Source organism: Squalius cephalus, assembly GCF_949319135.1.
Source record: "Squalius cephalus genome assembly, chromosome: 23".
NCBI lineage: Eukaryota > Metazoa > Chordata > Actinopteri > Cypriniformes > Leuciscidae > Squalius > Squalius cephalus.
Window position 1 is genome coordinate 11,035,296 of NC_137144.1, and position 26,935 is coordinate 11,062,230.

Below are 26,935 nucleotides of genomic sequence, written 5' to 3' on the forward strand. Positions count from 1 at the left end.
CAGTTTCATGATGAATTTAATGACTCTACCTGAAAAACACCCTGCCTGTAAGTGCTCTCCATACACAGCTATAACATTACAGAATTGATTCATTGAAGTCAATATAGACTAAAAACGTTCATTTCAGTCCCTGAATAACGTTTGTCTCTTAGTTATGAATGCGTGCTTGTGTAGATATTCTAGCGTAAAGTACAGAAAGCTAAACTCTAATGTCATTGTGTTGGTTTACATAATCAAAATACTGTTATGATATATGAGTGGGTTGGCAACAAAATCTACAAATAAAGGCTTTGAGATCATGAAATTGATGAGAACATAAAATCACCAATGTCAAAATCAAACTTATGCTGTTTGTAAAAAAAAAAATATATATATATCCCAAGCTTAAATACATGAGAAGGGCTTTGCAGGGCTTTGATCTCAATTAGGGTTTTATTTACATTTTAAGACTGACTTGAAATACAGCAGCAATATAACTACAAGAAAGGAGATATAAAATAGATAGCATGATGTGCAGGGACACAAATTAATCGGCGAATCATTCTTTAAACCGCTTGATTTACATGAACCATCCATATGAAAGATGACTTAAATGTATTGGACTTCCAAACAACTACGTACAGTATGTTGGAGAAGACAATGTATGAGACTGAATGTGATTATTCTCTTGGCTCGCCACTGTAACTGTAAAGCTGTGTGCGTAATTATTACATTACTCAACCAAACTAAAATTTTTTAAAAAACAGCTTTTTGCATTAGCAGCTTGCTACTTTAAAATGTAGCATCACTACTTTTAGTTACTTCCCATGCTATTCTGGTACTTCCAAAAATCTGAAAATGAAGGAAATTAAATGTTCCACTTAAACCTTATGAACTGTCATAAATAAATGAAAAAGAATGGCAAGAAATACGTTTTTTTTGGTCCTTAGTCTGGGCATACAAAGCATAAAGGAATGGGAACAACTTCTGGTTGTGAACATTGTGTCATGTTAGTAGAGGTTTCTCAAAAGTTTTTGTTTGTAAATGGGATCTTTAACGTGTGCTTCAAGGCCAGCGTTGTGTCCACCTGTTCAGCAGAGAGTAATGTGTGCCATTGAGCCACAGGTTTGCGTGGGTTGGACAGCATATCCGCCCAGTGACGCAGCTGGTTTCCTGTAGCATCACAGCCCAGATAGATCTTGCCAATCGCATCATTTCTGCTCATTTTGTCATGATCCCACACTGAGATGACCAGCTGGACTTTCTGTATGAGGAATAATGAGTGAAAAAAATTACTCCAGTGCCAGTAAAATTGGCTTTAAGTGAAGTGAAGTTGCTTGATGTGGTTGAAATCACCATTTAGGGATGATATTGTGATATTACAACCTATGTTGTTGTTTTTTATTCAACGAAATTAATCAAACCAAAGCAATAAAAACTGGGGGGTTTTCCACCGTTTTTCCAAAATTTGATGACAAACATCACAATGGTACAAAGCTCAAAAAAAAAATGGTACAAAAATGGAAAATATATGAGATGGGGGGAAATTTTCAATGCTTTTGCGTTCACTTTCTAAACTTTTACAGAAAACGTTACATTTGCTTACAAAGGTTTTGCCTTCCTATGAAAAACAAAGCTTGCAAAGAATACAAGAAGTTTCGCGAGCAAACGCAAAGTTCCTCTGTGGAACTCAAAAGTTTGCCAGTGAATGCAAACACATTGAAATTAAATCCCCCCCCCCCCCCCCCCCCATTTGTATGTCCCTTTAGGGGTCCGTACAACGAGTCCTGAAGATCTGTACAATGGATCCAGATTTTGGACCCTTGATTCATCTATAAGCAAGCAGTCTAGGTATTACTCACCTGAATCTGTTCAAACGATACCTCGAAAGTGAAAGATTCATTAAAGTATGGATTCAATGTTCGCTTTTTCACTGATGTTTTCCTCTTCTTCCACTTCTTCTTATCCAGAACCAATTGAACTTTCACATAAGGGTCTACAGAACAAAAAAACAGAACTATTAATCAATTTCTATGTAAAACCTACTCTATAGCTGCTTGAAAGCAAGGCTGTAACCATATCTTGAAAAATGGTTTAAAGGGGATTTAATGGAATAAAGAGGAAATAAGAACAGTAAAAGAAGTTCAGGCCTAATTATACATTTATACATTTAGTTTGCTTCTACAAGACTTTGAGCTCCTTTATTGTGACATGCAAGTGCAAAGTTTCCTAAATCAGAAACCCATTGATTATGTGATATAGACCTGAAAATGTATTAGTTTACAAATCATGCACTATGGTAAAAGTGTTTTGAGGTCATAACATAGTTTCATACGAGGAGCCACGCAAAAATGTAGGTAGAGGCATGGTTTTCCAAAGAGTCTATGTTTTATAGTGTTGAGATGCATTCAGGAGTGATTGCAGACAAGACTTTTGAGGATGTAGGACATTTTAGTATGTGAGTGTCTCACCTGAAGAGCCTCCCTGGTCCATCTTCTTCAGGTTCTTGGCTTCCAGTATGATCACAGTGAGTTTACTACTGGTCGGGACATAACGAAGAGAAAAGCAGATCTCTCCCAGATGCTCTTGCTATTATATGGGTACAAGATGAAAGATGCAGTTAGCAGACACGTTATGCATAGAGAATGCTCTTAGCTCTAAACCTATTGAAGTGTGTTGGGGTCAAATCGTAGATTTCCGGGGTGTCCTGACCCAACCAATCATCTGGTCTGGACAAGGGTTGACGCATAAGCTATCACCATTGTGCCGTTGAGTAGGACACTTTACATAAGGTTGCTCCAGGGGGACTCACTGTAATTTTACATGATGTATATGGTGACGTGATGGAAACAAAATCCACCTGCTGTAGTCATTGTCAAAAGATTCGGTTCTTTCAATATTCAGTGTAAGCCATACCAAAGCAATAGAAAGAGAAGGGGCAAAACAACTCTCTGGGACCCCCAACTTATTTCCCTTTAGTAGAGGATGACACTTCACACTTCATATGAATATAATTGATGTGAACTAGCCACATGAAAAATTACATTGAACTTGACAACATATGTGGATTGAAGTACTGAACTGAACCTCATGTTTGGAAGCTTTGCTCAGATCACGCCACTCCTCGATCACATGATTCCAGTCCACTGTGGACAGATTCAGTCTGATCTCACCGATGATGTCATGTTTGGAGAATTTGTTAAAGTCATAGACTTGCATCACCAATATCGACTCAATCAGCTCCTTCTGAGGGATCTAAAATAAAAGTGGTGAAAACACATATCAGTGTTTAGCTACTCTAACAATGTAACTCTTTCCGCGCCATTGATGGACATTTCCAGCTTTCTGTGTTTTCACTGTTAAACAGAAGGGGGCGCTATGACATTTCTTCTGAAAGAGTACAGAATCTCCTGATCAAAACACAGGTGAAGAAGAAGCAGAAACAAGAGATAGCATATTATGTGAGCAGATGCATTATGTAAAGTCATCACCATATGCAATCATCACCATTTAACAGCATATAAATCAAAACTGCCTAATGTTACTGTCCACCCAGGAAAAGTTTACGACTGTGAAGCTTTGGGGATGTTGATGGACTTGATCTAATCCATCTATGTTTTAATCATCATTCTGAATCTGATCTGGATGAAGTCGTTGATAAAAACTTGTTTTTATCAGCTTTTTGCTCAAAATGTTGCTTTTTTTCATGAAACTTACCCACATTCAAATGTTGATATAAAAAAAAGCATGAAGGTAGAATAAACAGGCTTTTTGTTTAAAGGCAGAGGCTCTGTTCTTTCTTTTGATATATTGCATATTCAGATATTCAAGCAAAAAGTGTCTGGCAACTTTTTCCAAAAAAACTGGCGGGGAAAGAGTTAACAACTACATTTTAATGAGCTTGACCAAGCATCAGGTCATTGTTCGAGCTGATAACAGAATTCTGATAACAGTTTTCCACCACATGAATATATGACCTTATGATAATGAACAAATTTATATGCTTCATGGTTTACCTGATATTTGAAATTTTCATTGAACACAGGGTTAAGGGTTTTCCTGAAGACTTTCGTCTCAAATGTTTTGGACTTGTTGGGAAGGATGTAGATTTTCACATAAGGGTCAGATGTCCCTCCTGAATCCATCGCTTTCAAATCGGCAGCTTCTTTTATTCCTACGGTCAGCTGATGAGAAATATGGTACAGTACATATAGGTTTATGATCTTAAATACAGTTTTATCTAAATGCTTATTCTTAAAATCCACATGAATTCAATACCCTATTTACTTTGTTAGTGCCCAAGACTTGTGGTGAACAATTCATCCACGCACAAAAAAAAATGTTTGTCTTTGTAATCTTTAGTCAAAATCTGTGAATTTCTTCCTCACTGGAATGGTGTTCTTGTAGCCCCACCGTTTATTTTTCATAATTCACTATTCTGTTTCACTCAGAAATACGTCACAATACTGAAGTAAAGTTGGTCGCAACCTCCGGTTCAACCAGACTTTACAGTAAATACAATTAACAGGCCTACTGTATATACTGTCTATGTATGGTTTTCTTTTCTAAACAAGTTTTAAATTAAGAGTTGTACTGAGTATCATTAGGTTAATTCATAGAGTGTCTTGAGCAAGCAGAGCAATACAAATTAAGACAAATAATGGTGACTTAGAAGAATATAAAACATAAGTTTTGATTTGGTTTAACACCTTTGGTCACTACATATTCACTTTCATAGATTCAGTGAAGATTTAAGTGTCGTCCGGGTTATCATGACAGAATATCAATGTAAATATCATACTTTCTACTACTGCTTTATAATATTCAAGACATAGCTATTTCTGTTTGTGCATTGTGCATACTTCTGATTATTTGCTAGATGTATGAACTAGGGCTGAATCTGAAATCGCCATTATTTGAAGGGACAGCAATTTGTAGTGGTGTCCGAAACCATAGTGGACTTTATTGAGTGCACTCATTCAATCCCACATTGCACCGCAATTACAAGTGTGCAACCGATGTGCGCTCAACGGCTGTCCGAATTCGCTTACTCGTTTTCATTCACTCCTTCAAACTGTATTAGTGGACTAATGTAGGAAATAGTGATTGAGGGTTTAGGGGGCAAATTCGGATTCAGCCTTAGGTCAGGGGTGTCCAATCCTGCTCCTGGAGGGCCACTGTCCTGCAGAGATTAGCTCCAATCCCAATTAAACACACCTGAACCAGCTAATCAAAGTCTAACTTGACATACTAGAAACTTCCAGGCAGATGTCTTATACTAGAAACTTACAGGCAAGTGTGTTTAGGTACTTGGAGCTAAACTCTGCGGGACAGTGCCCCTCCAGGAACAGGTTTGGACACCCCTGAACTAGGTGAATGAAAGTTAATTAGTTCATACTTCCTGCCAGTTGAGGGCAACACTGTAAAATCAGTGAAAGTGATGCATTTACCTCTGAAATGGATGCATTGAACTCCAGTGAATACTGCAGTTTTCCCCTCTGTTGGTCTGATCCATACTCCACATCCTCTGTCTCAAGCTGGACCTGTCAGTACATCCAGAATCCCCTTAGTGAATGCCACCCAGAGGAATATTGTATTGATCAGAGGTTGATTTTCACAAACTTAAAGGAGCTCTCAGATATGTTAACTCTTTCCCTGCCATTGATGGTATTTTTCAGTCATTTATGACACAACTCTTTCCCGTCATTGACTGAAACTTCAAGCAATCCATGTTTTGACTGTTATATAGTAGGGGGCGCTATTACACATCTTTTGAAAGAGTACAAAGAAAGCATGAAGCTAGTAAAAAAAAAAAAATATATATATATATATATATATATATATATATATATATGTATATATGTTACCGGCAAAGTGTGTTATCCGGCATTCTATAGAATGCCTAGGTAATGTATAGAATTAGGTAATGTATTTTTGCCAAAAACCATCAGGAATTCTCTATATTGCCTAGGCATTCTATACAATACCGGGATTTCACACTTTGCCGGTAACATATATATATGAAAGAAACTGGCGGGGAAAGAGCTAAGTATCAACTTTGTCTCTGATTTTCCACTTTAAGGTGAAGTAATGATGTTTAATGATTACACTGGAATCCCTTTGGCATGAATGGGAATGCTAACAGATAGCGTTCCAAGGTATTATGCTGCATTATTATTGACCTTTCAATTAACCTCACATAGCAACAGTGACAGCCAATGGCGTGAGATTGGAGGCGGGACTATGGTTTTTCAACCAATAGCAGATGATGGGAGTGTTTGAGGAAACCTGTTTAACAACAATTGTATTTTCTTTGTCATCTTGCCACAGAAATTACACACCTCACCTTTTAAAATCTCTCAGGAGAAATAAAAACAGACACAAATGATACATTGATATACTGTAAGATTATACAGCAATAAAAGTCATGTTAAAAGCATGGAAGTATTTGAGGAGAACTATTTGAGTTATCTTTGACTTTAAACAACTTTGGTTTCTTAGAAAAACGAGTTTGTGACATGTTGATATCTCTTCTCTAAGATTACTTTTGCTCACTCTCCATTTAAACTTATTGCTGACTAGAAGAAAAAATTATCCAGCATTCACAACCATGGACGATCCATCTCTCACCAGTGCTGCGGTTGTAGTTCCTGAGATCCCTTTCATACTGATATTCTGGTCCAGCTTCTTCTTCCTCTTCTTTTTCCCTTTGCAGCAGCATTTTACACAGCAGCATATCATGCAGATAAAAATGAGCAGGAGGATGGCGGCAAATATAGCATAGATGGCCCATCTTGGCACTGTTGTGACAAAAACAACAATATTCCATCTTTCATCACGGTAGCAAAGCAGCGGTCCAGTATAGTGCCATGAAACACATCTGAAGGATGAGGCGAGACCACAGCCAGGAGACTCAGGGCAAGTTAAACTTGTAGCAAGTGAAAATTGAGAAGCAAGAAATGTGCACAAGGTGTGGAATCAGATAGGGGCCCGTGGAGCAGGTGCTAAAAAGAGGATTCATATGATATACTCACAAGGAATCCTGTCCAGTAAAGAGGGCAGGAACCCCGGAGCAGCTGTTGTGGTGTTGGCATGAAGTGTTTTAGTTGGTTTTATTGTCGGTCTTGGTGTCATGGTGAAATAGATGAGACCGGTGGATCACTGGAAATGCACATAGAAAAGAAAGTGGGTTGCTGGCAAGAGTTTTTAAAAAAGTTATGGTTTGAGTTAGTACACAATCTCACGGACAGCTGAGCCCTGCCCACAGAGCTCACCACAGACAGACTGTGACGGATTAGACCTGCACCCAAGGATGACTTCCTGGAAAAAAGCCAGGAAAACCAGGACAACATATCACAGCCGGAAACACCAGAGCAACAGCCCCTCTCACCAGACATGTTTTTCCTCTCTGCAGCATCTCCACTTCTGCACTTCTCAGAGAAAATGGAAGAACTGGTGTATGCTGGAACTAAACTATCCCACTCCTTTGCTGCAAGCCCCCAAATATCAACCAAAAAGGGGCAACCACCAAAGCCTGCGGGCCCAGCTCGCCCTCCCCCTGTGAGAGCTCTTCGGCCTCTGCCACAACGCCAGGGCCCACACCCTCCTCCATCAGCTCGAGGTGAACCAAAAACAACTGATACCAGCTCTCAGTGATGTGTTTTGGGTCCCCGCTCTGATAACAGTAACTTTCTTAAATGTTTACAGAACAAGCGGGAACCCAGTGTGCCTGTATCTTTCTCTATTTCTGTTATATTACATGATAGAAAGTCTAAGGTCTTCTCAAGCCGTAAGGCAAACCCATCTAATCTGCTGCCTGTTACATGTCAAACTAAGACTGCTGTGGGAGAAAACAATAATACTGTCAAGTTAGCACTTTTAAACATCCGATCACTTAAAATAAATCACTTCTAGTCAACGACTTAATAACCACAAATAACCTGGATTTTATGTTTCTAAATGAAACTTGGCTAGAGGACAGCTGCAGTGCAACAGTCCTCAATGAAACAACCCCTCCTAACTTTACTTTTATGAGTGTATGCAGAGCTGTTAGGAGAGGTGGGGGTCTAGCTGCTCTATTTAAAGATGTCTATCAATGTAAGCAAGTATCATTTGGGAATTACCCATCTTTCGAATATCTGGGCATTGTGTTACAGTAAAAGGTGCTCCACGCATTTCACTTATCGTTATTTACAGGCCTCCAAAATACTCTCCAGCCTTTGCTGAGGACTTTACAGTACTGTTATCAACAATTACTTTAGAGTTTGACTGTTTTGCTATTGCTGGGGATTTTAATATTCACATAGATAATGCAGAAACCAATTTGGCAAAATAAATCATAATACTTTTGATCTGACTCAACATGTACACGGACCCACACACAATCGTGAACACACTCTAGATTTACTTATCAGTAAGGGTCTAAACATCTCATTTCTGTATTTTCTTTGATATATTGATCTCTCCTGCCACTGAAGCTAGATCTGTGTCTGTCAAGAAGAGATGCTTAAATGTGAACACCTGTGTGCTATTTATGAAGGCCATATCTTTAACCCCAATCATATATGCGGACTCTGTTGATTCTCTCCTTGAATCCTTTAACTCAAAAGTACAGAGTGTAAATGATGATATTGCTCCTGTGAAAGTCAGGAAGAAGAGTGGCAGACAAAAAGCACCTTGGAGAAACTCAACAGCAGTGCAAAATATGCGCATGTGGCGGAAGACAAAACTTGTAGTCCATTATAACATCTATAAAGACAGCCTTCATGCTTTCAATGTGGAATTAGACTAAGCTAGACAGACTTTCTTCTCAAATATCTATAAACAGAAACATAAATAACACACGCACTCTTTTTGCTACTGTAGAGAGTCTAACAAACCCCCCAAGCCAGATTCACAGTTAAATGCTCTCAGACAGCAAATGCTGTGAGTTTGTTTCCTTCTTCTCTTAGAAAATCAATAATATCAGAAAGGCGATCAGCATATCCTCGTGTGGCACTGAGATAAGACAGAGCAGATCAAAAAATGAATGGTAAAATTTTGGAAGAAACAGTACAGCACCTTAAAACATCAGCCTGCGCCCTTGACACACTCCCCACCTCCTTTTTCAAAAGTATGTTAAACTGTTCAGAAGCAGATCTCCTAGAAGTGGTAAACTCCTCACTTCTCTCTGGGAGTTTTCCAAAGTCCCTGAAAACTGCAGTTGTCAAGCCCCTCCTGAAAAAGAGCATTCTGGATAAGACCATATTAAGCAACTATGGGCCGATTTCAAATCTTCCTTTCATAGGCAAGATCATTGGAAAAGTTGTCTTTAATCAGCTGAACAAATTCTTATGCACGAATGGATACTTTGACCATTTTCAATCTGGTATCCGACCACATCACAACACAGAGACAGCGCTCATAAAGATAATAAACGATATTCGCTTAAATACTGATTCAGGCAAAACATCAGTGCTGGTGCTACTCGACCTCAGTGCTGCATTTGACACTGTCGATCATAACATACTTCTTGACAGGCTGGAAAACTGGGTCGGGCTTTCTGGGATAGTCTCAAAATGGTTCAGGTGATACTTAGGAGGGAGAGGTTATTATGTGAGTATAGGAGACCATAAGTCAGAGTGGACATCCATGACATGCGGAGTCCCTCAAGGCTCAACTCTTGTGCCCCTCCTCTTCAACCTGTACATGCTCCCAATGAGCCAAATAATGAAAAAGCACCAAATTGCTTACCACAGCTATGCAGACGACACACAGCTCTACTTAGCCCTATCGCCTAACGATTACAGCCCCATTGACTCCCTGTGCCAATGCATTGATGAAGTCAACAGTTGGATGTGCCAAAACTTTCTTCAGTTAAACAAAGACAAAACTGAAGTCATTGCGTTTGGAAACAAAGATGAAGTTCTCAAGGTGAACGCATACCTTCACTCTAGGGGTCAAACAACTAAAAATCAAGTTTGGAATCTTGGTGTGACACTAGAGTCAGACCTTAGTTTCAGTAGTCATGTCAAAGCAATAACTAAATCAGCATACTATCATCTGAAAAATATTGCAAGAATTAGATGCTTTGTTTCCAGACAAGACTTAGAGAAACGTGTGCATGCTTTCATCACCAGCAGGGTGGATTATTGTAATGGACTCCTCACTGGCCTTCCCAAAAAGACCATAAGACAGTTGCAGCTCATGCAGAACGCTGAGCAGAACCAGAGCATATGAACACATCACACCAGTCCTCAGGTCTTCACATTGGCTCCAGTTACATTTAGGATTGATTTTAAAGTATTATTACTGGTATATAAATCACTCAATGGCCTAGGACCTCAATACATTGCAGATATGCTCACTGAATATAAACCCAACAGATCACTCAGATCATTAGGATCACACCAACTAGAAACCAAGGGTTTCTAAACCAACTAGAACCAACTTCCAGAAGAGATCAGATGTACTTCTACAATAGTCACATTCAAAACCAGACTCAAAACAAATCTGTACTGTGCCACTGTGCGTCCGATTACACAGTATTTTATTTCTGCATCCTGCATCCTCTTGATTCTAAACTCAAATGGCACTGAGGATTGGGTAATAGAGAAACATAAATCACTAAATTGGAGAAATTGAGAGATGAAACCATGCTGATGATCTGGGTCTGTGGTGGAGTAGTGAGTTTGATGTGTCAATTAAACTTGAGCTTTTGTGGGGTGTGGACTGGATCGACTCCATTCCCAGAGCTTCCGAACAAATGTTGTTTTTTTTTGTTTTTTTTTATGGGGACTGATGGGGCAGTGAACCCGAGGTCAGTCCTAGAGCTCCTCCTGTCTGATTATAGGGAAAAATCAGGTCCACCGGAGACGTCCAATGGAATTCTTAGGTGTGCCAAATAAACACCACAGACACAGTGTCAGAGTAAAACTATATGCAAAGAAAGATATACCGGATGAGAAGTTTATTCTATGTATCATCTTTTTACTACTTTAGTTCATTTTACTTTAATTCATTTTATAACTGTATCATTTATCTATTTTAATTCCTTGTATAACTGTTTTAATTACCATTGCTTTTATTTTGTGTTTATTTTCTATGCAAAGCACTTTGAATTGCCATAGTATGATTATTTTAATTCCTTTCTACAGCACTTTGAATAACTGTTTTAATTTTCCTTGCTTTTATTTTGTGATTATTTTTATTCCTTTCTATGTAAAGCATTTTGAATTGCCATAGTGTATGAAATGTGCTATATAAATAAACTTGCCATGCCTTGCCTTAGTAACTTTGTTTTGTGACGCCCCCTACTGGTTAAAATGGTATTGCAACATTTGAGTCATCCTGAAAAGAATAGTTGACTTAAAATGAAAGGGATAGTTCACCCAGAAATAGAAATTTTGTCAGTATATCATTCCAAACCCATAGGAAATATAAAATTAGGCATAATCGGAGAATTAGAAACTCTAAAGGTTTGAATCAATATGAGAATGAGTAAATAATGACAGAATTTTAAGTTTGGAGTGAACTTTTCCTTTAAAATAAAATAGAGACAACTTCAAACAAGAGGGAAAATATCCAGTCGCAACACAAATGGTCTGCCATAAGGTTTTAGTATACTAGTGTGTGTGTGTGTGTGTGTGTGTGTGTGTGTGTGTGTGTGTGTGTGTGTGTGTGTGTGTGTGTGTGTGTGTGTACCTACTTTATTTTGGGGACAAATTTGTAGCCAAGAAGTGACCAAAACCTGAAAAAGTCTCCAAAAACCTCCCTTTAGGGATGTCCTCATTTGTAAATCTGGTATAAAAATAAAGTAGCCTAGTTAATTTTTAAAAATTACAAGTTTTGTGTGATGGTTATGTAGGGTTAAGTAGAATTGTAAATGGTATTCAGTTTGTACAGTATAAAAACCATTACATCTATGGAATGTCCTCATTTAGATAGCGAATTAAACGTGTGTGTGTGTGTGTGTGTGTGTGTGTGTGTGTGTGTGTGTGTGTGTGTGTGTGTGTGTGTGTGTGTGTGTGTGCGTGCAGTGCGTGCAGTGCATGCATGCGTGCGTGTGTGTGTATATATGTGTGTATATATACATATAGTAACTCATTCAACTCTCAGTTGCCTGACAAAAAGAGCGTTTCGTCACCACCAAAGTTAAACAACCAGTTGACAGCCGCCCATTAAAACTGGGTGTACATAAAGTGTACAGATAACATTCTTTTTCAGTGAAACAGTAATAAAAATGAAACAATACTGCATTGAGAATACAATCAAAACATTTCAACATTTTCACAGTCAAGACTGTTGCAATACCACAGCAAAGTAATAAAGTAGTACGAGTCCCAGTTTTGAGATTCTTATCCTCAAAGAATATGAGTAAATACTGATGCAACAAAATACACTATATCTGAAAATGACATGAACAAAACTGGCACACAATTACTACAAACTGAACATAAAGAAACCATGAAACACAATACAAAAAAAAGAGCCTTACAGTGACACTCACTGTTGTAGACTGAGTTCAGTTCGGATCTTGACACCTCGGTTGTCGGATAAAACGTAAAGATTAATATTCTGAATGGTATGAACACATTCCTAAACCGTGTGAATGAGCGGTCCAGCCACGGAGAGGGGAAGGAAGTCCCTGCCCACTGCCCAGCTCAGGAAAGAGCCATTAGAATGAGCACTTTTACTGATCAAAAGAAACAACTATTGAGGGTTTAATCATGTGGTCAAACTAAAGCCTGTTGTTTATCTCAGTTCAGTCTTCTGCCATTCATACGATTCAGTATATTCAATATCCAACTTGATTGGGCCTTTTTTCTTTGAAGAGCAGCTGCCTATAATGCCTTTTATGACATTTTTAATCTTTTTATGACAGTGATTAAAATATGAACAAGAGAGAGACACTACAAAATATGAAGGGGGAAAAGATTAAGAGGGAGAAAATATAGGGGTAAAGATAGTCAGTGCAAAATTTAATTTCGCAAAAAGACAAGGGGAAAGAAGTGCAGCTGTATCATCTATCCACCCTTTTTCCAAACCGCTTGTCCCGTACAGGGATAAATTGAGCAGAACAATAACAAAATTAATTCACTATTATGTCTGAGAACTATATGGAACTATAATTGAAAGTGGCACACAATAGCTACAAAAGTGAGCATTAATTTACAACATAAAATTGAACGTTATTGTAAAAACGGGGCATTAAAGTGACACTTTCGCACAGTTTGGCTATTGACTTCTCGGTTGTAGTTTAAAACATAAAGATTCAGTTTCCAAACCAGTGTATTGCCTATCCCGTCTGGAAGTCCATCACAGAACCCTTGAATTCAAAACCACATGAATTTGCAAAAACACATGTGACAACATGCACATGTGATTTTGCACATGTGAAATTTAACATGTAAAAACTTGTTAAAAGCACATGTGAAATATGGGTCACATGTGAAACGTGTTTTGCACATGAGAATTGTGTGCTTTTGGAACATTTTTGTGCGAATCCCATGTAAATTCCCATGTGAAACCCATGAGATCACATGTGAAACACGTGCAATTCATGTGGTTTTTCTGTAAGGGTCAAATATTCACACTCACTGACAATTTGGTGTCTCCAATTCACCAGATCACCTATAGAGGAAACCCACACAAACACAGGGAGAAAGCAGGAGTCAAACTTATCCAACTATATTATATTATATTATATTAATATATAGAAGTCCCCCCTTTTTGTTGAGCATCACGTATGCTCACATCCACATTTTACCTTGTTAAAAAAGTTTTGTCCTAATTGTTAAATGTCATCCAGTGTTATAAGAAATACATTTGTTCTTTTATTTACAGACTTCAGTCTGACTTAACGTGACAACTAAAATATACTGATATATTCTAATACTTCTGAACACAGGCCTATACTCCACATTTAACTAGAACTTGTTAGACCCAGCTGAAACTTATCAAGAAAATATGATGAAATACACAATAATTGAACTTGCCTTTTTCACCCTCGACTCTCAGTTCCAATTCTCCAGTTCTGTGGTATTCAACAATTACGTCATTGTCTTGTGCTGGAATGCAAAAATAGTTGGAAACCGAGGCCAGGCCACTTAGACAGCTCTCCTCGAAGTGTTCCTTCAGTATGGAGAGAAATGTTAGGCACCTGCGCCACACCTCAATAATACACAAAACTGTTTCTGCATATGCCCTAACACAACAAAGCTGCACACCTTATGAAGACTGGTGGAGGAAGTCAAATATACATAAAGTCAAATATAAAATATTCAAATACAATCTTAAGGAAGATCTAAATATCAGTTGTTTAAGTGATAAACAGCTTCCTTCTTGCTCTTGAAATATACTGTATGCTAGAAAACATACAGATATGACTGGAAATTTCAACAGAAACCAGTCCTGCCACACTGCTGTTTAAATATTATGGTAACCTGACACTTTGAAAAGTGTATTTATTTATCATTTTAAACTTCATTTATTTGTTGAAATCTTTGTTCGGTAATGTACAACATTTGATATATTCCAACTATAGGCCTACCTGTTTTTTTTTGTGTTTGGACCAAAAGAATAGCCTACATTTCATTTCATGACAACTTTAACATTAATTAAATAATTCAAATTATAAATCCTAGACTACTGTACGTTGAGGTTATTTTTCTAAAAATCTTTGTTTATATGAAGAAAGTCATACTTCTGGAATGGCATAAGGGTGAGAAAAGTGGAGTGTAAATATATCGGCCTGCTGTTCCTCGCACTATATGGCTAGAAGACTATCTACAAAATAAATATTAATGTCCAAAATAATATAAGAATATATAGAAATTTCTATATATATATAATATATAGAAATAACAAAACAAAAAACGATATTTTACCAGAGTGGTAAAACATTTGTACTGCTATTCCCTGCTGCCGGCAAGAACAAACATAAGCAGCAACCAGTCTATTCGAGAGCAGTTTTTGTGTGTGCGTGTGTGTGTGTGTGGGTGTGTGTGTGAATCAAAACAAACAGTAGGCTACACAGCAAAGTGTAGTTCGATTCTCGAATAACCGACTCTTCTGAAATGTTTTTTTTTTTAATGAACCGTTTAAAATGCCTACGAACTCACGACTAGTTTGAATCATTCTGAGGAATTTTTCAAAGAATAAAAAACGCTGCATTATGGGAACTTGTTTAGTAGCTAATGAGATAATTGCAACTTTTTATCTCACAACTGGGAGTTTAGATCTGAATTAGTCTGAATTGCAAGATATAAACTCGCAATTTTGAGTTATAAAGTCAGAATTGTATTATATAAAGTCGCAATTGCATGTTATAAACTCAGAATTGCATGATATAAAGTGATCGTGAGTCAATTGTGAGTTAAAGTCAGAATTGCTGATTAAAGAAGCAATTGCGAGTTATAAAGTCAGAATTTTGTGATATAGCCTAAAACAATTGCGAGTTATAAAGTCAAAATTACGTGATATAAAGAAGCAATTGCGAGTTATAAAGTCAAAATTGCGTGATATGTGCAATTGCGAGTTGTAAAGTCAGAATTGCGTGATGTAAAGTCAGAATTGCGTGATGTAAAGTCAGAATTGCGTGATGTAAAGTCAGAATTGCGTGATATGTGCAATTGCGAGTTGTAAAGTCAGAATTGCGTGATATAAAGTCAGAATTGCGTGATGTAAAGTCAGAATTGCATGATAAATTCGCAATGCGTGATATAAAGTCGCAATTGCGAGTTGTAAAGTCAGAATTGCGTGATGTAAAGTCAGAATTGCGTGATGTAGCCTAAAGTCAGAATTGCATGTTATAAACTCAGAATTGCGTGATGTAAAGTCAGAATTACGTGATGTAAAGTCAGAATTACGTGATGTAAAGTCAGAATTATTGCGTGATGTAAATTCAGAATTATTGCGTGATGTAAATTCAGAATTATTGCGTGATATAAAGTCAGAATTGCGTGATGTAAAGTCAGAATTGCATGATAAATTCGCAATGCGTGATATAAAGTCGCAATTGCGAGTTGTAAAGTCAGAATTGCGTGATATAAAGTCGCAGTTGCAAGTTGTAAAGTCAGAATTGCGAGAAATTTAAGTTTTTTTTCTTCTTCATGTCATCACATTGTTTAGAGCATAAGAAACAAATGGTAAAAAAAAACATTTTTGAAAAATAATATTTTATTGAAAAATAATATTTTATTCATTAGTTATGCTATGTCCTCTGTAGTGGACACCAGGACTACATTGTTTAAAAAATAAAATGACATGAAATTATATGTATAGGCAAAAACAATGGGATTTTTTTTCAATCACCAATAGGGTTTCAGGATTTTTTTTAACCAAAATTTGTATAAAGATGATTCTCAACTATGTTATGAAAGATATAACGGAATGATTTGATACACCATTTTACTTTATGCAATATGTGGGTAAAATGGCCATAAATTAATATTCCCATTCAATGCAATGAATACACTGTATCTAATTTGCACATTATGTTGAAGCAACATTTAATGAAAAAAGAAGTGTAATAATTGGCAACATTTTAATAATAATATCTAATATTTCATAGGAATATTGATGTATAATTTATTTCCATATTCTCTTGTTGTGTCTCCCAAAATGCCTGATAAACATGATTTATGCCGCATTCCAGGCAACCTGTAACCCGTGTTTTTCCAACTCGTAACTGTCTGGGAGTAGGCTATACATCGATCGATCTAGTACGAGTTCACGGATGGGAAGTCACGGGTTTGACTGCCGTTCCAGTGCACTTTCACGGGTATAAGGTTGGAAAAACACGGGTTACAGGTTGCCTGAAGCCCTGATGTCCTCTACAGTGGACAGTACATTTTTTCAAATAACATTTTTTTTTTTTTTTTTTTTTTTGAAACCCCATAACATTTTCCTGAGATGTTGGTTTATGAAATACAATTTGAAAAGTAGTCCGATTTAAATGATAACTACAATATATTATCATATTTCCTACATTTGATCACTAAATTAATGTCAGACATTTTTAAAGACCAAGGGGAAGTTCTTTTCATGGTGATACCAACATTTGGTAGGCTATCTCTGAAACCCCCTGAATGTGCTCTTTACAAGACACCCAGGTTGGGACATGTGACATGTATGATGTCAGAGAAATTCACTAAAATATAAAAGTCTATTCCTGGGTCCCAGGAAGATAAGCCTACTGCATCATCCATAGGTGTGGTTACTGAATCAACATCTGACTCACTTACTGAAAGGCTAGTTATATACCCTACTTTCGAAATAAAGCAAGTTTCTGCTCTTGCCAAATCGGTATCATGGCTGTTTACATGACAGCGTGGAAAGATGCAGCTTTTTAATTATAGGTTTTTAATAAAGCAAAAGCTGATCCGCCTGATGTTGTGCCGCTCCGCAGCGCGAGGCGGCGGCGGGTGACAGTAACACACTGAATGTTGAAACACCACCAGTTACAGAACAATGCAGCTGTGTGCTGCTGGCGGGAAGCACATACACTCACATTTCACTTTTTAATTACGCCATTTCAAACATCTTTTATAAGTGTCCGTGTAATGCTAAATTACGTGCAGGTTTGTTTTGTTTTTGTTGACGTTACGGTCGTAAGATTTTCTTCACTTCCGCATCTGTTAACGTAGGCGAAGGACGGATGTTTTGAAGGGAATGGAGGATAACAAGGTAAAGTCAGAAGTTAACTTACAACACTGTCCGCTAGTGAGAGCTGTAGTAAGCGACGTAACTTCATAATGCGCTTGTTTACACTCATCCATGGCTTAATCTACTCTGTTTCTACAGATTTGCACTGGTCCTCTTATGATTGCGCTGCAATATAATGACCTATTTGACTTGAACAAACTCTCAACGTCCACAAACACAGATGCACTACCCAAAGGCGGAGCATTCACGTTTATTAAGGTATTTAATTATAATACAGTCATTGGATACTGTACATGGTCATATTCAGATGAGATTTATCATGATTTTGAAATGTTTGCTGTAAATAGGCTGTGCAAACAGTGAACGAGAGACTCGTGGACCAGAACGAGACTGAATCTTTGCTTTTTGAAGTGATTCTCATTGCAAAGGAGTGTTCAGAAGAATTCAAAATTAAGATAGTTGAGAGTGTAAAGCATTATGGTAAGTTCACTTTGGCAATGCAATTTTAATATGGCACACATAGGCCTATAAAATGATTCTATTTTCCCTGTTTCCTAATTTTAGGTGGAACTAAGAATGTGTAATATATTACTCAACCTTGCTATTTGTACGGAAAAAAATATGAGATGGGAGAAAAAATTATTTGTCAATGCTTTTGCGTTCTCGTAAATGTTGTGCGTTCCCCTGAGAATTGAGAAACTGTTTGCTCGCAATTTATCGGCATAGCTAAGATGTCTCAAAATAATAATAATAAAAACATGGGATTTGTGCTGTTAATACTATAAAAATGTATATTTTTACACCCTATTCTTATGCAATTTTTGTTCAAATATATGCTTGTTTCTTACGATATATGCTAATATTGCTTTGCTTTTTTCTATCACTAGGTCTAGAAATAGGCAAATTTTACTTTTGCAAAAAGGAAGAACTCATAAATACTCTTCAATCAAATAAAGTAAAGCTGTTCGTCTCTACTGACAGGGATGATGTCTATAATGCTCTGCATACTGGTAGATCACCTCGTGATGCATGAACATTTAACACATTATTTTTAAAGTTATTTCAGGATTATTTACATAAATGTTTGCACATTGTGTTGAGTTTAGGAATTCCAGCTGCTTTGCTGTATGATCAGGCTGATCATCACATCCTCAATAAGCTGAAAGTCATTTTCTCAGGTGATGTTATTGGTTTCTCTGAGGACACACTTGATAGTCTTTCAGATTTTGGACTCAGTGAAACCCAAATAGAGACCTTCAAAGCAGCAAAGGTAAATCGTGTAATATTTGTATTTCTACAACTTAATATGTCATATTTTTTGCTCTAATACTATGTTGTTGTTTCTTTAAATTAAGGACCATTAGTCTTATTAACCTAGTCTTATGTTATCAGATCTGTATGGAGGAGTTTGCCGTTCTGATTGGTCATATGAGGAGGAGGTTCGGGCATGAGAACAGCCCTCTCTGCACCTGTGTCTTAACCGTGTGGGGCTCTCGAAACATCTGTGCCACTGCCCTAAAAACTCTTCGTGAATGGGGTCTGGATGCGGACGAGGCGTTTTGTCTCGCTGGAGCTCCTTGCAGCCCCATTTTGGCTGTAGTTAAACCTCACATACTGTTGGACGGTGGCCTTCATAACATGTGGGACTTTTCCTCCCATTCCTGAGAGTCAGTAACACTAGGCTGGACACACAAGTGTGGCTTTCCTTTTTATTTTAATCAGGTGCCAATTCTGTTCTCTTGCTGTTACACTTGACTTTGTATTCATTACTCAAAAGGATTATGTTGTAAAATAAGGAGCATTCATACGAGGTGATTTGGCTTTAATAGTGATTCACATCGCTATATATAGATGTTTTCACATCGCTATATATAGATGTTTAGGGGTTTATATCAACTGTTTACAAAAAATATATATAGTAAATGGTTGACAATTAGCAAACTCCACATACTGTAGGAAACAATTTAAAACAAGTTTAGATACCCCCAAACTCTACTGAAACCAAATGCAACCATAAGTACAAGACAACATGTAAGCAAAATTTGAGCATTAAACATAACAGATTTTATATATATATACTGAAAATACCAAAATCTAATTCACAGAGTTAACATGCTTGCACCATCATTAAACTTGATCCTAACATGGCTTCGGTTGAATTTCAGTAAGGCACTACTGTCAGCTAAATAGCTGTGATTTCATTTTTTGGCTGAAACAAATGATGTAAAACATATGTAATAATAGATATAGTTGACTCAAAATGAAGTCTCAAAAACACTGATACATATATTTCTAAATGTCTCCTTTTGTGTTTGACAGATGACAGAAAGTCATATAAGTTTGGAATGACACTAGGGTGAGAATTTTCATTTTGGCGAACTATCCCTTTAAGAGTAAAAGTACATTTCAAGCAATAATACTTGTGTATTTCTCAACATCAGTAACATTTTATGCATATATTGACAATAATGACATTGGTTAAAGTAAAACAAGGAGTATGAAATTTTGCAGTAACATATTGCAACTAAAATAGGTGATTGTTCTTTGGCTCAACATAGTAAAACACTTACAGATTGATAAACATAAAAATCAACCACAGTATGAAATGTATAAAAACAAAACCATAAACGTAAATATCACAGGTTTGAAATCATAGATTGAACTCTACTACTTAACAGTAAACACAATTGTGAAAGTTGCACATTCAGAGGCTAAAATAATAATACAAAAATATATTTAAGCTTCCAAAGTAATTCATCCTTCATCTGATAGTTTCTGTGTGACAAGGCTACAAGTACCACTTTCAAATAGTAGACACTGCAGTGATCAAAATACTTTTGTTTGCATTTGAAATGGTATACAGTTCTTTGTGATCAAGTATTGAAAAACTACTTGAAAGGGGTTTTACCACTGGTTCTCCTTTATGCTGAGAATATCTGCTGTAGCTAAGAATAAAAATAATTCAGCCGAAAACATATAGGGAGAGGTTTTTAAAAATCTGAAGTGATTTATGGTGCTCAAACGTAGATGCCTTCAGGATTCAAACCTGAGGAGATTGGACTGTGTAGACCACGGATGCTGCCAACCACAGGATAAGATAAACCCGGTCGTTTCAGAGAGCCAGTTAATGCAGCGAAGTCTGGGAAATGAAATAAATTACATATTATTAAAGAACGTTGTCTAATATCTCATTTCACTAACAGGGATCTTAAGAATATTAAGTATAATCAAGGTCAAATGGGAAATTTGAAGAATGGACTAGCTAAAAAAAATATATAGTACCACTTTTCTGAGTACATGAAATATGCAAATACAACAGGGCACACTGAGTGAAATACAGTACCCCACAATGCAATGTACTTGATGCATTTCCAGTGTGACAATTGACTCATCATTTGATCAGATAGCAAAAAGTAGTATGCAGGCTAATATTTCATGCCTATGTAGCCAAGCCTTTGGATAGTGTAAACCAATGGTGTCCAATCCTGTTCCTGGAGATCCACCTATCTGCAGAGTTCAGATCCAACTGTATTTATCAAGTGCTCCTGGAGATCTTAATTTGCTGGTTCAGTTGTGTTAGAGCTGAACTTTGCAGAAAGGTAACTCTACAGGAACAGGATTGGGCACCATTGGTGGAACTGTTTGGCCATGACTGCAGGAATAACACTGACAATACAATCTCCAACCACAAGGGGACACTTTGGATTAGTAATATAAATAAAACAAAAAGGAATCACTTTGAACTTAGTGACATCTACAAACAGAAAGCTTGCAACTTTAATGTTTTTTTCCCTCCGTCCAGGATTGACGTCATTAAAGTTAAAAAGAAATAACAGTTTTTTTGTACTAGACAGAGTAAATAACAGAGGTAGGACCGTTGAGTCAATCATTGCAACTATAATCTGTCACGGCACAACTCTCAGCAGTGCTTTTGAATCGCCCTCAGCCTTATACGGTTTACATGAAAAAAACATTTAGCTGTCCTACCCACAAAACCCATTATTTATTTATTTCTTAAAAAGCAGATATTACAAGGGCCTGCAGTTTTGCCACTGCACTAAATTGAAACCAGATGTGGTCTTGCTATTAAAGACACTTGTAAAACGCACTCATTACTCATTATGGTTGAGGTATTGTCGTCATTCGTCATTGACAAACAGTGTCCATTCTGTATGGAGCAATTCTGAACCACAGACTATTTGGTTCTGATACGGGGCTTTGGATATGTTGTCAGTAAAACAGATACCTTTATCTTCCCTTGTGTTGCTAGAGTCCTCATCGCCAGGCTCCACGGGCAGAACCGTGACTTTGGTGCCTGTTTGTTGAATAAACTGCTGTAGGTTTACCTGCCTCAACTCTTTAGTCAGCTGCTCCAGCTCATAGTGACTCTCCTGGTGGAAAGAGGGAGGAGAGGGTACTAATGAAATGTCAGTGTAGTGTTGCAACTGGCATTCAGCCTGCAGAAATGCAATAACAACTGGCTAGTAACAATTCTCCAATGTACTTCCACAAAATTATCTCAAGAATCCAAACACATGCGTCATTTTTGTATTTACAGCAATCACAGTTTTAGACAGAACCCTGCTGATAAGAGCAGCTAAGACCAGCATGCATTTCTATGCTAGTTAGTGCCAGATTGGTGTTAGTCTAGTTCACCATTTATTGAAGCCAGTCAACTGGCATGAATATTTAGCTGGTTTAATTACTTGAGAACCCTGATGGGGGACACTAATAAGTCAAGGTTTGGCTGGTTAGCCTGGTCCATTTAGTCCCTGCTGGTAGATGCAGATTTTTTTTTTTTTTTGGATGGCTCTTAAAAGTGTTAAGTAGAAATGCTCCCTGCTGCCTTTGACATCACAGCTCAGGCTAGTCGCTAATGAAAGACTTTGTTTGCACGTTCTTGTGGAGCCTTCAAATAATGCTATGAAACACCATTGTTAACACGTTTAAAAAATAATTCTTTAATCATTTACATCATTTTACATAACAGATTAATTTTAGGCTTTTATTCAAATATAAACAGCGAACATAAACGTGCTTGACGCACAAGAACAAACATCTCGCAGAAACTCAAATGTGCTGCGTAACGAGAATGAACCTCATTGGTTCTTGCTGAAGCTCAAACGTGCTGTGTAACACGAGAATGAACCTCACTGGTTCTCACAGCTTCCGTTTACTACAACTGATGTGTGAGTTTTTGAATGTTTATATGGGAATAAAAGCCTAAATTCAATCTGTTCATTATATAAAGCGATCGTTTCTCTTCAGAAAATTTGGACTAAGCAGCTCAATTCATATGGATTAGTTTTACAAACTCTTTATGAACTTTTTGAGCAATCAAAGTGGTAGTGGCGTAGCTGTCAATGGAGGGACAGAAATATCTCAGATTTCATAAAAATATCTTCATTTGTGTTCCGAAGATGAATGAAAGTCTTACGGGTTTGAACAACATGAGGGTGAGTAAATTATGACCGAATTAAAATTGTTCACTGAACTAACCCTTTAAGGCTACAATACATCACCTGACTTTTAAAACCAAGATTTCAAAAATACAAGGCATCATACACTTGCTGACTTGGTAAATGGTTACAGAGAAAAACTACACTAATAACTTACTCTGTAATACACTAAACAAGATGAGATTCACACACTACCAGACTTTCAGGTCATTCCGAACACAATAAACTCACACAGAAAATGCACTTCATTGCTCTGCTTCATACGTATGATAAATGAAAAAAACAATGTGTTCTAAAACTGGCTAAAAACATGATTGATATCCTCCGATTGGATGGATTCATAGTCTGGAGCTAAAAAATCAGCAAAATCTGACATTTGGCAGCTAGCGTTGACTCAGCCAGACTGCAAATTGAGGTAAAACTCTGGGCAAAAGTTGTGTAGTGAATTCCAGCTTTTGTGCCCATGAGCAAAGATGGCTGAATTAAAATTGCGTACTTCTGGGGGATCCTGCCCCATCTGAACAACTGCCACTAATCCGAAACGAAATCGAAAATAGTTTAATCCGGGTATTGTAGACTTCCTTGCAGCCAGAATGCAACGTACACTAATGAAAAGCAATGCTTGCCTTTATAGCAGAAATCAGAAGCACAAGACCATTGATTACCATTGTGCTCTTCAACTTTATATTTAAAATTTCATATGGATTACTAAATTTTTTGAGTTAACCTTGACGTACCTGCATTCTCTTGCACGACTCAGCCAGTGAGCGGTCCACAGCTCTTGAGCTGTTTTCAAGCTGGGCCGTGTGTTGAGCCTGAGCCTTGAGTTCTGCTTTCACTCTCTGAAGTCTAGCCTTCACTTCCCCTTCACTGGCCTGCTGGGTCTCTCTGGTCTCCTTACGCTGCCTTTGAGCCTCTATCCCTGCCTGTACACCCTGCAGAGACACCAGCCGCTGATCCAGATCCAACTCACAACTGCGCAGCCGACTGCTCAACTCCTGGATTCGTTCCTGCAGCTGCCTCTCGCTCTCCCGCTCAATCTGGAGCTCAGTTGCCCAGAATTCCTCTTCCTCGATCTCTACCTTGTTCCTTCGCACCTGCTTTTCCAACCTTGAAACCTCCTCTGTCATCTTCACATACAGTTCACCATCCTGTAGTCCAACTCTTTTCTCAGTCAACATCCGAAGCTCTCCCTCGTATGCATCCATCCTGCTGTCTAGAACGGAAAGAGTCTCCCTTTGCAGCCTCACCAGTTGGGAAAGATCCTCCATTCGGTTGCCTGATAAGCGAGGGGACATTGACGGCGAATTGTGGGCACTTCTCACTAAAACCTCTCGTTGTTTGGCACTACTGTCGCCGAGCCTGCCTCCACTCAGGATGTCCCTCAGACTGCGGGGCACGCCGGTGAAGGTCAGAGATTTGCGCCGTGGCTCGCGCCGACGGAGGGAACGGTCACCTGGAGCTCGGAGCTTGGCCATCAGTGGAAGGCTCTGCCGATGCAAGCCTCGCTCTGGGCCCCGAGGAGTCAGACCTTCAGTTGTGGGGTACTCGTTGAGAGAGGGGCCCGTGCGGTGTAGGATAAACTGCACATCACCGGCATACTGCCCCCACGTGTTCAGAGAGGCCACCGGACTCTCGTGAGGAACAAGATGCCGCTCGGTGTCCCTCCATTTTTCAATCAGTGTGTAGCGTCCTGTGCGACCTATAAAAAAAGAATAAAGTTTGCATTGCTCAGTAAGACTAAGATTGGAACCATAGATATGAACGTTGCACTCAGTAATTTGTTGCGCTGACTAATGACTTATTTTATTATCTAGTGGTGTCAGTGTTGTTATTGTACAAAACAGTAACGTATAGATCAAAAGTTGGAAAATTCCTCTTTATTTTAATCTATCTGCTGTCAGACATACTGAGACTTTGTTGCCATAATGCGTTGCTACAGATTTGCATCTTGCTTCAGGCTTGACTGACAGATGGGCATTCTGACAACGCTTGTTTGCTAACCACAATTCACTCTTTTTTTGTTGTTGTTGTAATTAATCTGCTCATTGTAAAATAGGCTACAAGGAGTTTATGTCAGTAGTTGCATGTTCAAAACTGACCACACAGTCTGTTTACAAAAGCGATCGAGAACCGTGCAACCATTTATGGCTCTCTCAGGGTTTGCTAGTGTGTCGATTCAATTAAAAATCCACATTTTACATATTTACAAATATTACATAATTCATTGATGCCCATTTGTCATGTATAATACACCAACCAATCGTGATGTGGAAAAACAAGCTAAAATTTCATTGGACAATATGAAGGGGGTCTTATTCATAGATCGGTTAAAAACTACATAGACACTGACTTTTTTCATTTTTTTTTTTTTTAAAGGGGACATATCATGAAAATCAGACTTTTCCTGTGTTTAAGTGCTATAATCGGGTCCCCGGTGCATCTACCAACCCAGAAAACGTGAAAAGTGACTACCCAGTAACTTTGTTTTGGTAAGCTTTTCTCTGCAAGCATGTAAACAAATAAGCTGATCAGATTTTGCTCCCCTTCTGACGTAGGAAGGGGATCTTATTATAATATTACCTATAATATTATATGACGGGACATGCAAGTCGATCACTCGATGACTCCACGACTACATAAATATATCCACTAACCATTCAGAAACGTCTCTCTGTAAAGCTGCACTCCGCGACTGTTATTTTTGAAATTTGCGTGTTTTGTTATTGCCCGAGTATCCGAAGCTTGTGTAAAGGATCACCCGTCTCCTGAACAGGGGCGGGGAGCAGCAGCTCATTTGCATTTAAATGGACACACACAAAAACGCCGCGTTTTTGCTCACACACAGGGCAACTTTGACAAGCTATAATAAATTATCTGGGGGGTATTTTGAGCTGAAATTTCACAGACACATTCAGGGAACACCATAGATTTATATTAAATCTTGTGAAAAGGAGCATAATATGTCACCTTTAAACAAAGGTTGAAATAGCAAAAAGGGGAAAAAAAGACAAGAGGAACAATTTGCATTTGTGGAGCAATCTGGATCTGCGGTTTATCTCTTTTTACAATTTAAATTGCGTCGCTTAAAAATAGGATGTAAATTGACTACAAAGCACTTCGCAAAACCTTGCAGAACTAGTAGTCACATTTATTTTAACCAGTGTTCATTTACTTTTATTTATGTGCTGAATATTGATTTACTATTTGATGAAACTATCCTAGTTGGTTATATTAAATCTAAATGCCATCTACAGGCCTATTATGTGAAAAGTAGGCCGTTAGGTCAAGAACACACAAAATGGTGACGCGGAATTACGTATAAATACAGACCCTTTCCAAAAAATTTGAATATCATGGAAAAGTTTATTTATTTCCATAATTCCATTCAAAACGTTAAACTTCCATAGATTATAGATTCAGGGCCCACAACTTAAACGATTTCAAGTATTTAGTTGTTTATTTGTACATAATTTGGGCTTCCAGCTCATAAAACCCACGAAAACAGGATTTCATCAAATTTGAATATTACATGAAATCACACAGTAATTACACAGTGATAAATAATCATTGAACCAGGTTTTGGTTCTTTTGGCAGTGTGGGCAGGTGCAAATCCTGCTGGAAAATGAAGTCAGCATGAAGTGCTCTGGAAATGTCCTGGTAGACGGCTGCGTTGACTCTGGATTTAATAAAGCACAGTGGACCAAAGTCCTCTTTTCTGATGAGAGCAGATTTTGTATCTCATTTGGAAACCAAGGTCCCAGAGTCTGGAGGAAGAATGGAGAGGCACACAATCCAAGATGCTTGAAGTCCAGTGTGAAGTTTCCACAGTCTGTGTTGGTTTGGGGAG

At 37.9% G+C, this 26,935-nt stretch overlaps 3 protein-coding genes across 7 annotated transcripts in view; 1 reads left to right on the forward strand and 2 right to left on the reverse strand.

The window, feature by feature from the left end:
- syt8 (synaptotagmin VIII) lies at positions 1 to 17,683 on the reverse strand. Of its 4 annotated transcripts, none has more exons than XM_079859982.1 (9): positions 17,669 to 17,683; positions 7,014 to 7,140; positions 6,610 to 6,779; positions 5,430 to 5,522; positions 3,996 to 4,163; positions 3,067 to 3,234; positions 2,451 to 2,568; positions 1,842 to 1,975; positions 1 to 1,243 (listed from the first exon to the last, which is right to left on the reverse strand). In XM_079859982.1, the coding sequence occupies exons 2-9, from the start codon at positions 7,111 to 7,113 to the stop codon at positions 1,004 to 1,006; spliced, it is 1,191 nt and encodes a 396-aa protein (XP_079716108.1). In that variant the 5' UTR covers positions 7,114 to 7,140; positions 17,669 to 17,683; the 3' UTR covers positions 1 to 1,003. The 4 variants fall into 4 exon arrangements, with proteins under 4 accessions (XP_079716108.1, XP_079716105.1, XP_079716106.1 ...); XM_079859979.1 differs by lacking the exon at positions 17,669 to 17,683 and adding an exon at positions 13,956 to 14,165; XM_079859980.1 differs by lacking the exon at positions 17,669 to 17,683 and adding an exon at positions 12,467 to 12,645.
- LOC307151810 (cytosolic 5'-nucleotidase 1B) lies at positions 17,383 to 20,594 on the forward strand. Its single transcript, XM_079859983.1, has 6 exons — positions 17,383 to 17,646; positions 17,764 to 17,883; positions 17,973 to 18,105; positions 18,513 to 18,635; positions 18,732 to 18,895; positions 19,018 to 20,594. The coding sequence occupies exons 1-6, from the start codon at positions 17,632 to 17,634 to the stop codon at positions 19,288 to 19,290; spliced, it is 828 nt and encodes a 275-aa protein (XP_079716109.1). The 5' UTR covers positions 17,383 to 17,631; the 3' UTR covers positions 19,291 to 20,594.
- Positions 19,432 to 26,935, reverse strand: part of rassf8a (Ras association domain family member 8a) — a 21,337-nt gene continuing 13,833 nt past the window's right edge. The window contains exons 3-5 of one of the 2 annotated variants that reach the window (XM_079859978.1): positions 23,822 to 24,786; positions 21,872 to 22,016; positions 19,432 to 20,764 (exon numbers count right to left, since the gene is read on the reverse strand). In XM_079859978.1, coding sequence (XP_079716104.1) covers positions 20,643 to 20,764; positions 21,872 to 22,016; positions 23,822 to 24,786 — 1,232 coding nt within the window. In that variant the 3' untranslated portion in view covers positions 19,432 to 20,642. Of the gene's footprint in view, positions 20,765 to 21,871; positions 22,017 to 22,429; positions 22,724 to 22,774; positions 23,253 to 23,317; positions 24,787 to 26,935 lie in introns of those variants that run through there. The other variant, XR_013819933.1, reaches the window with a different exon arrangement.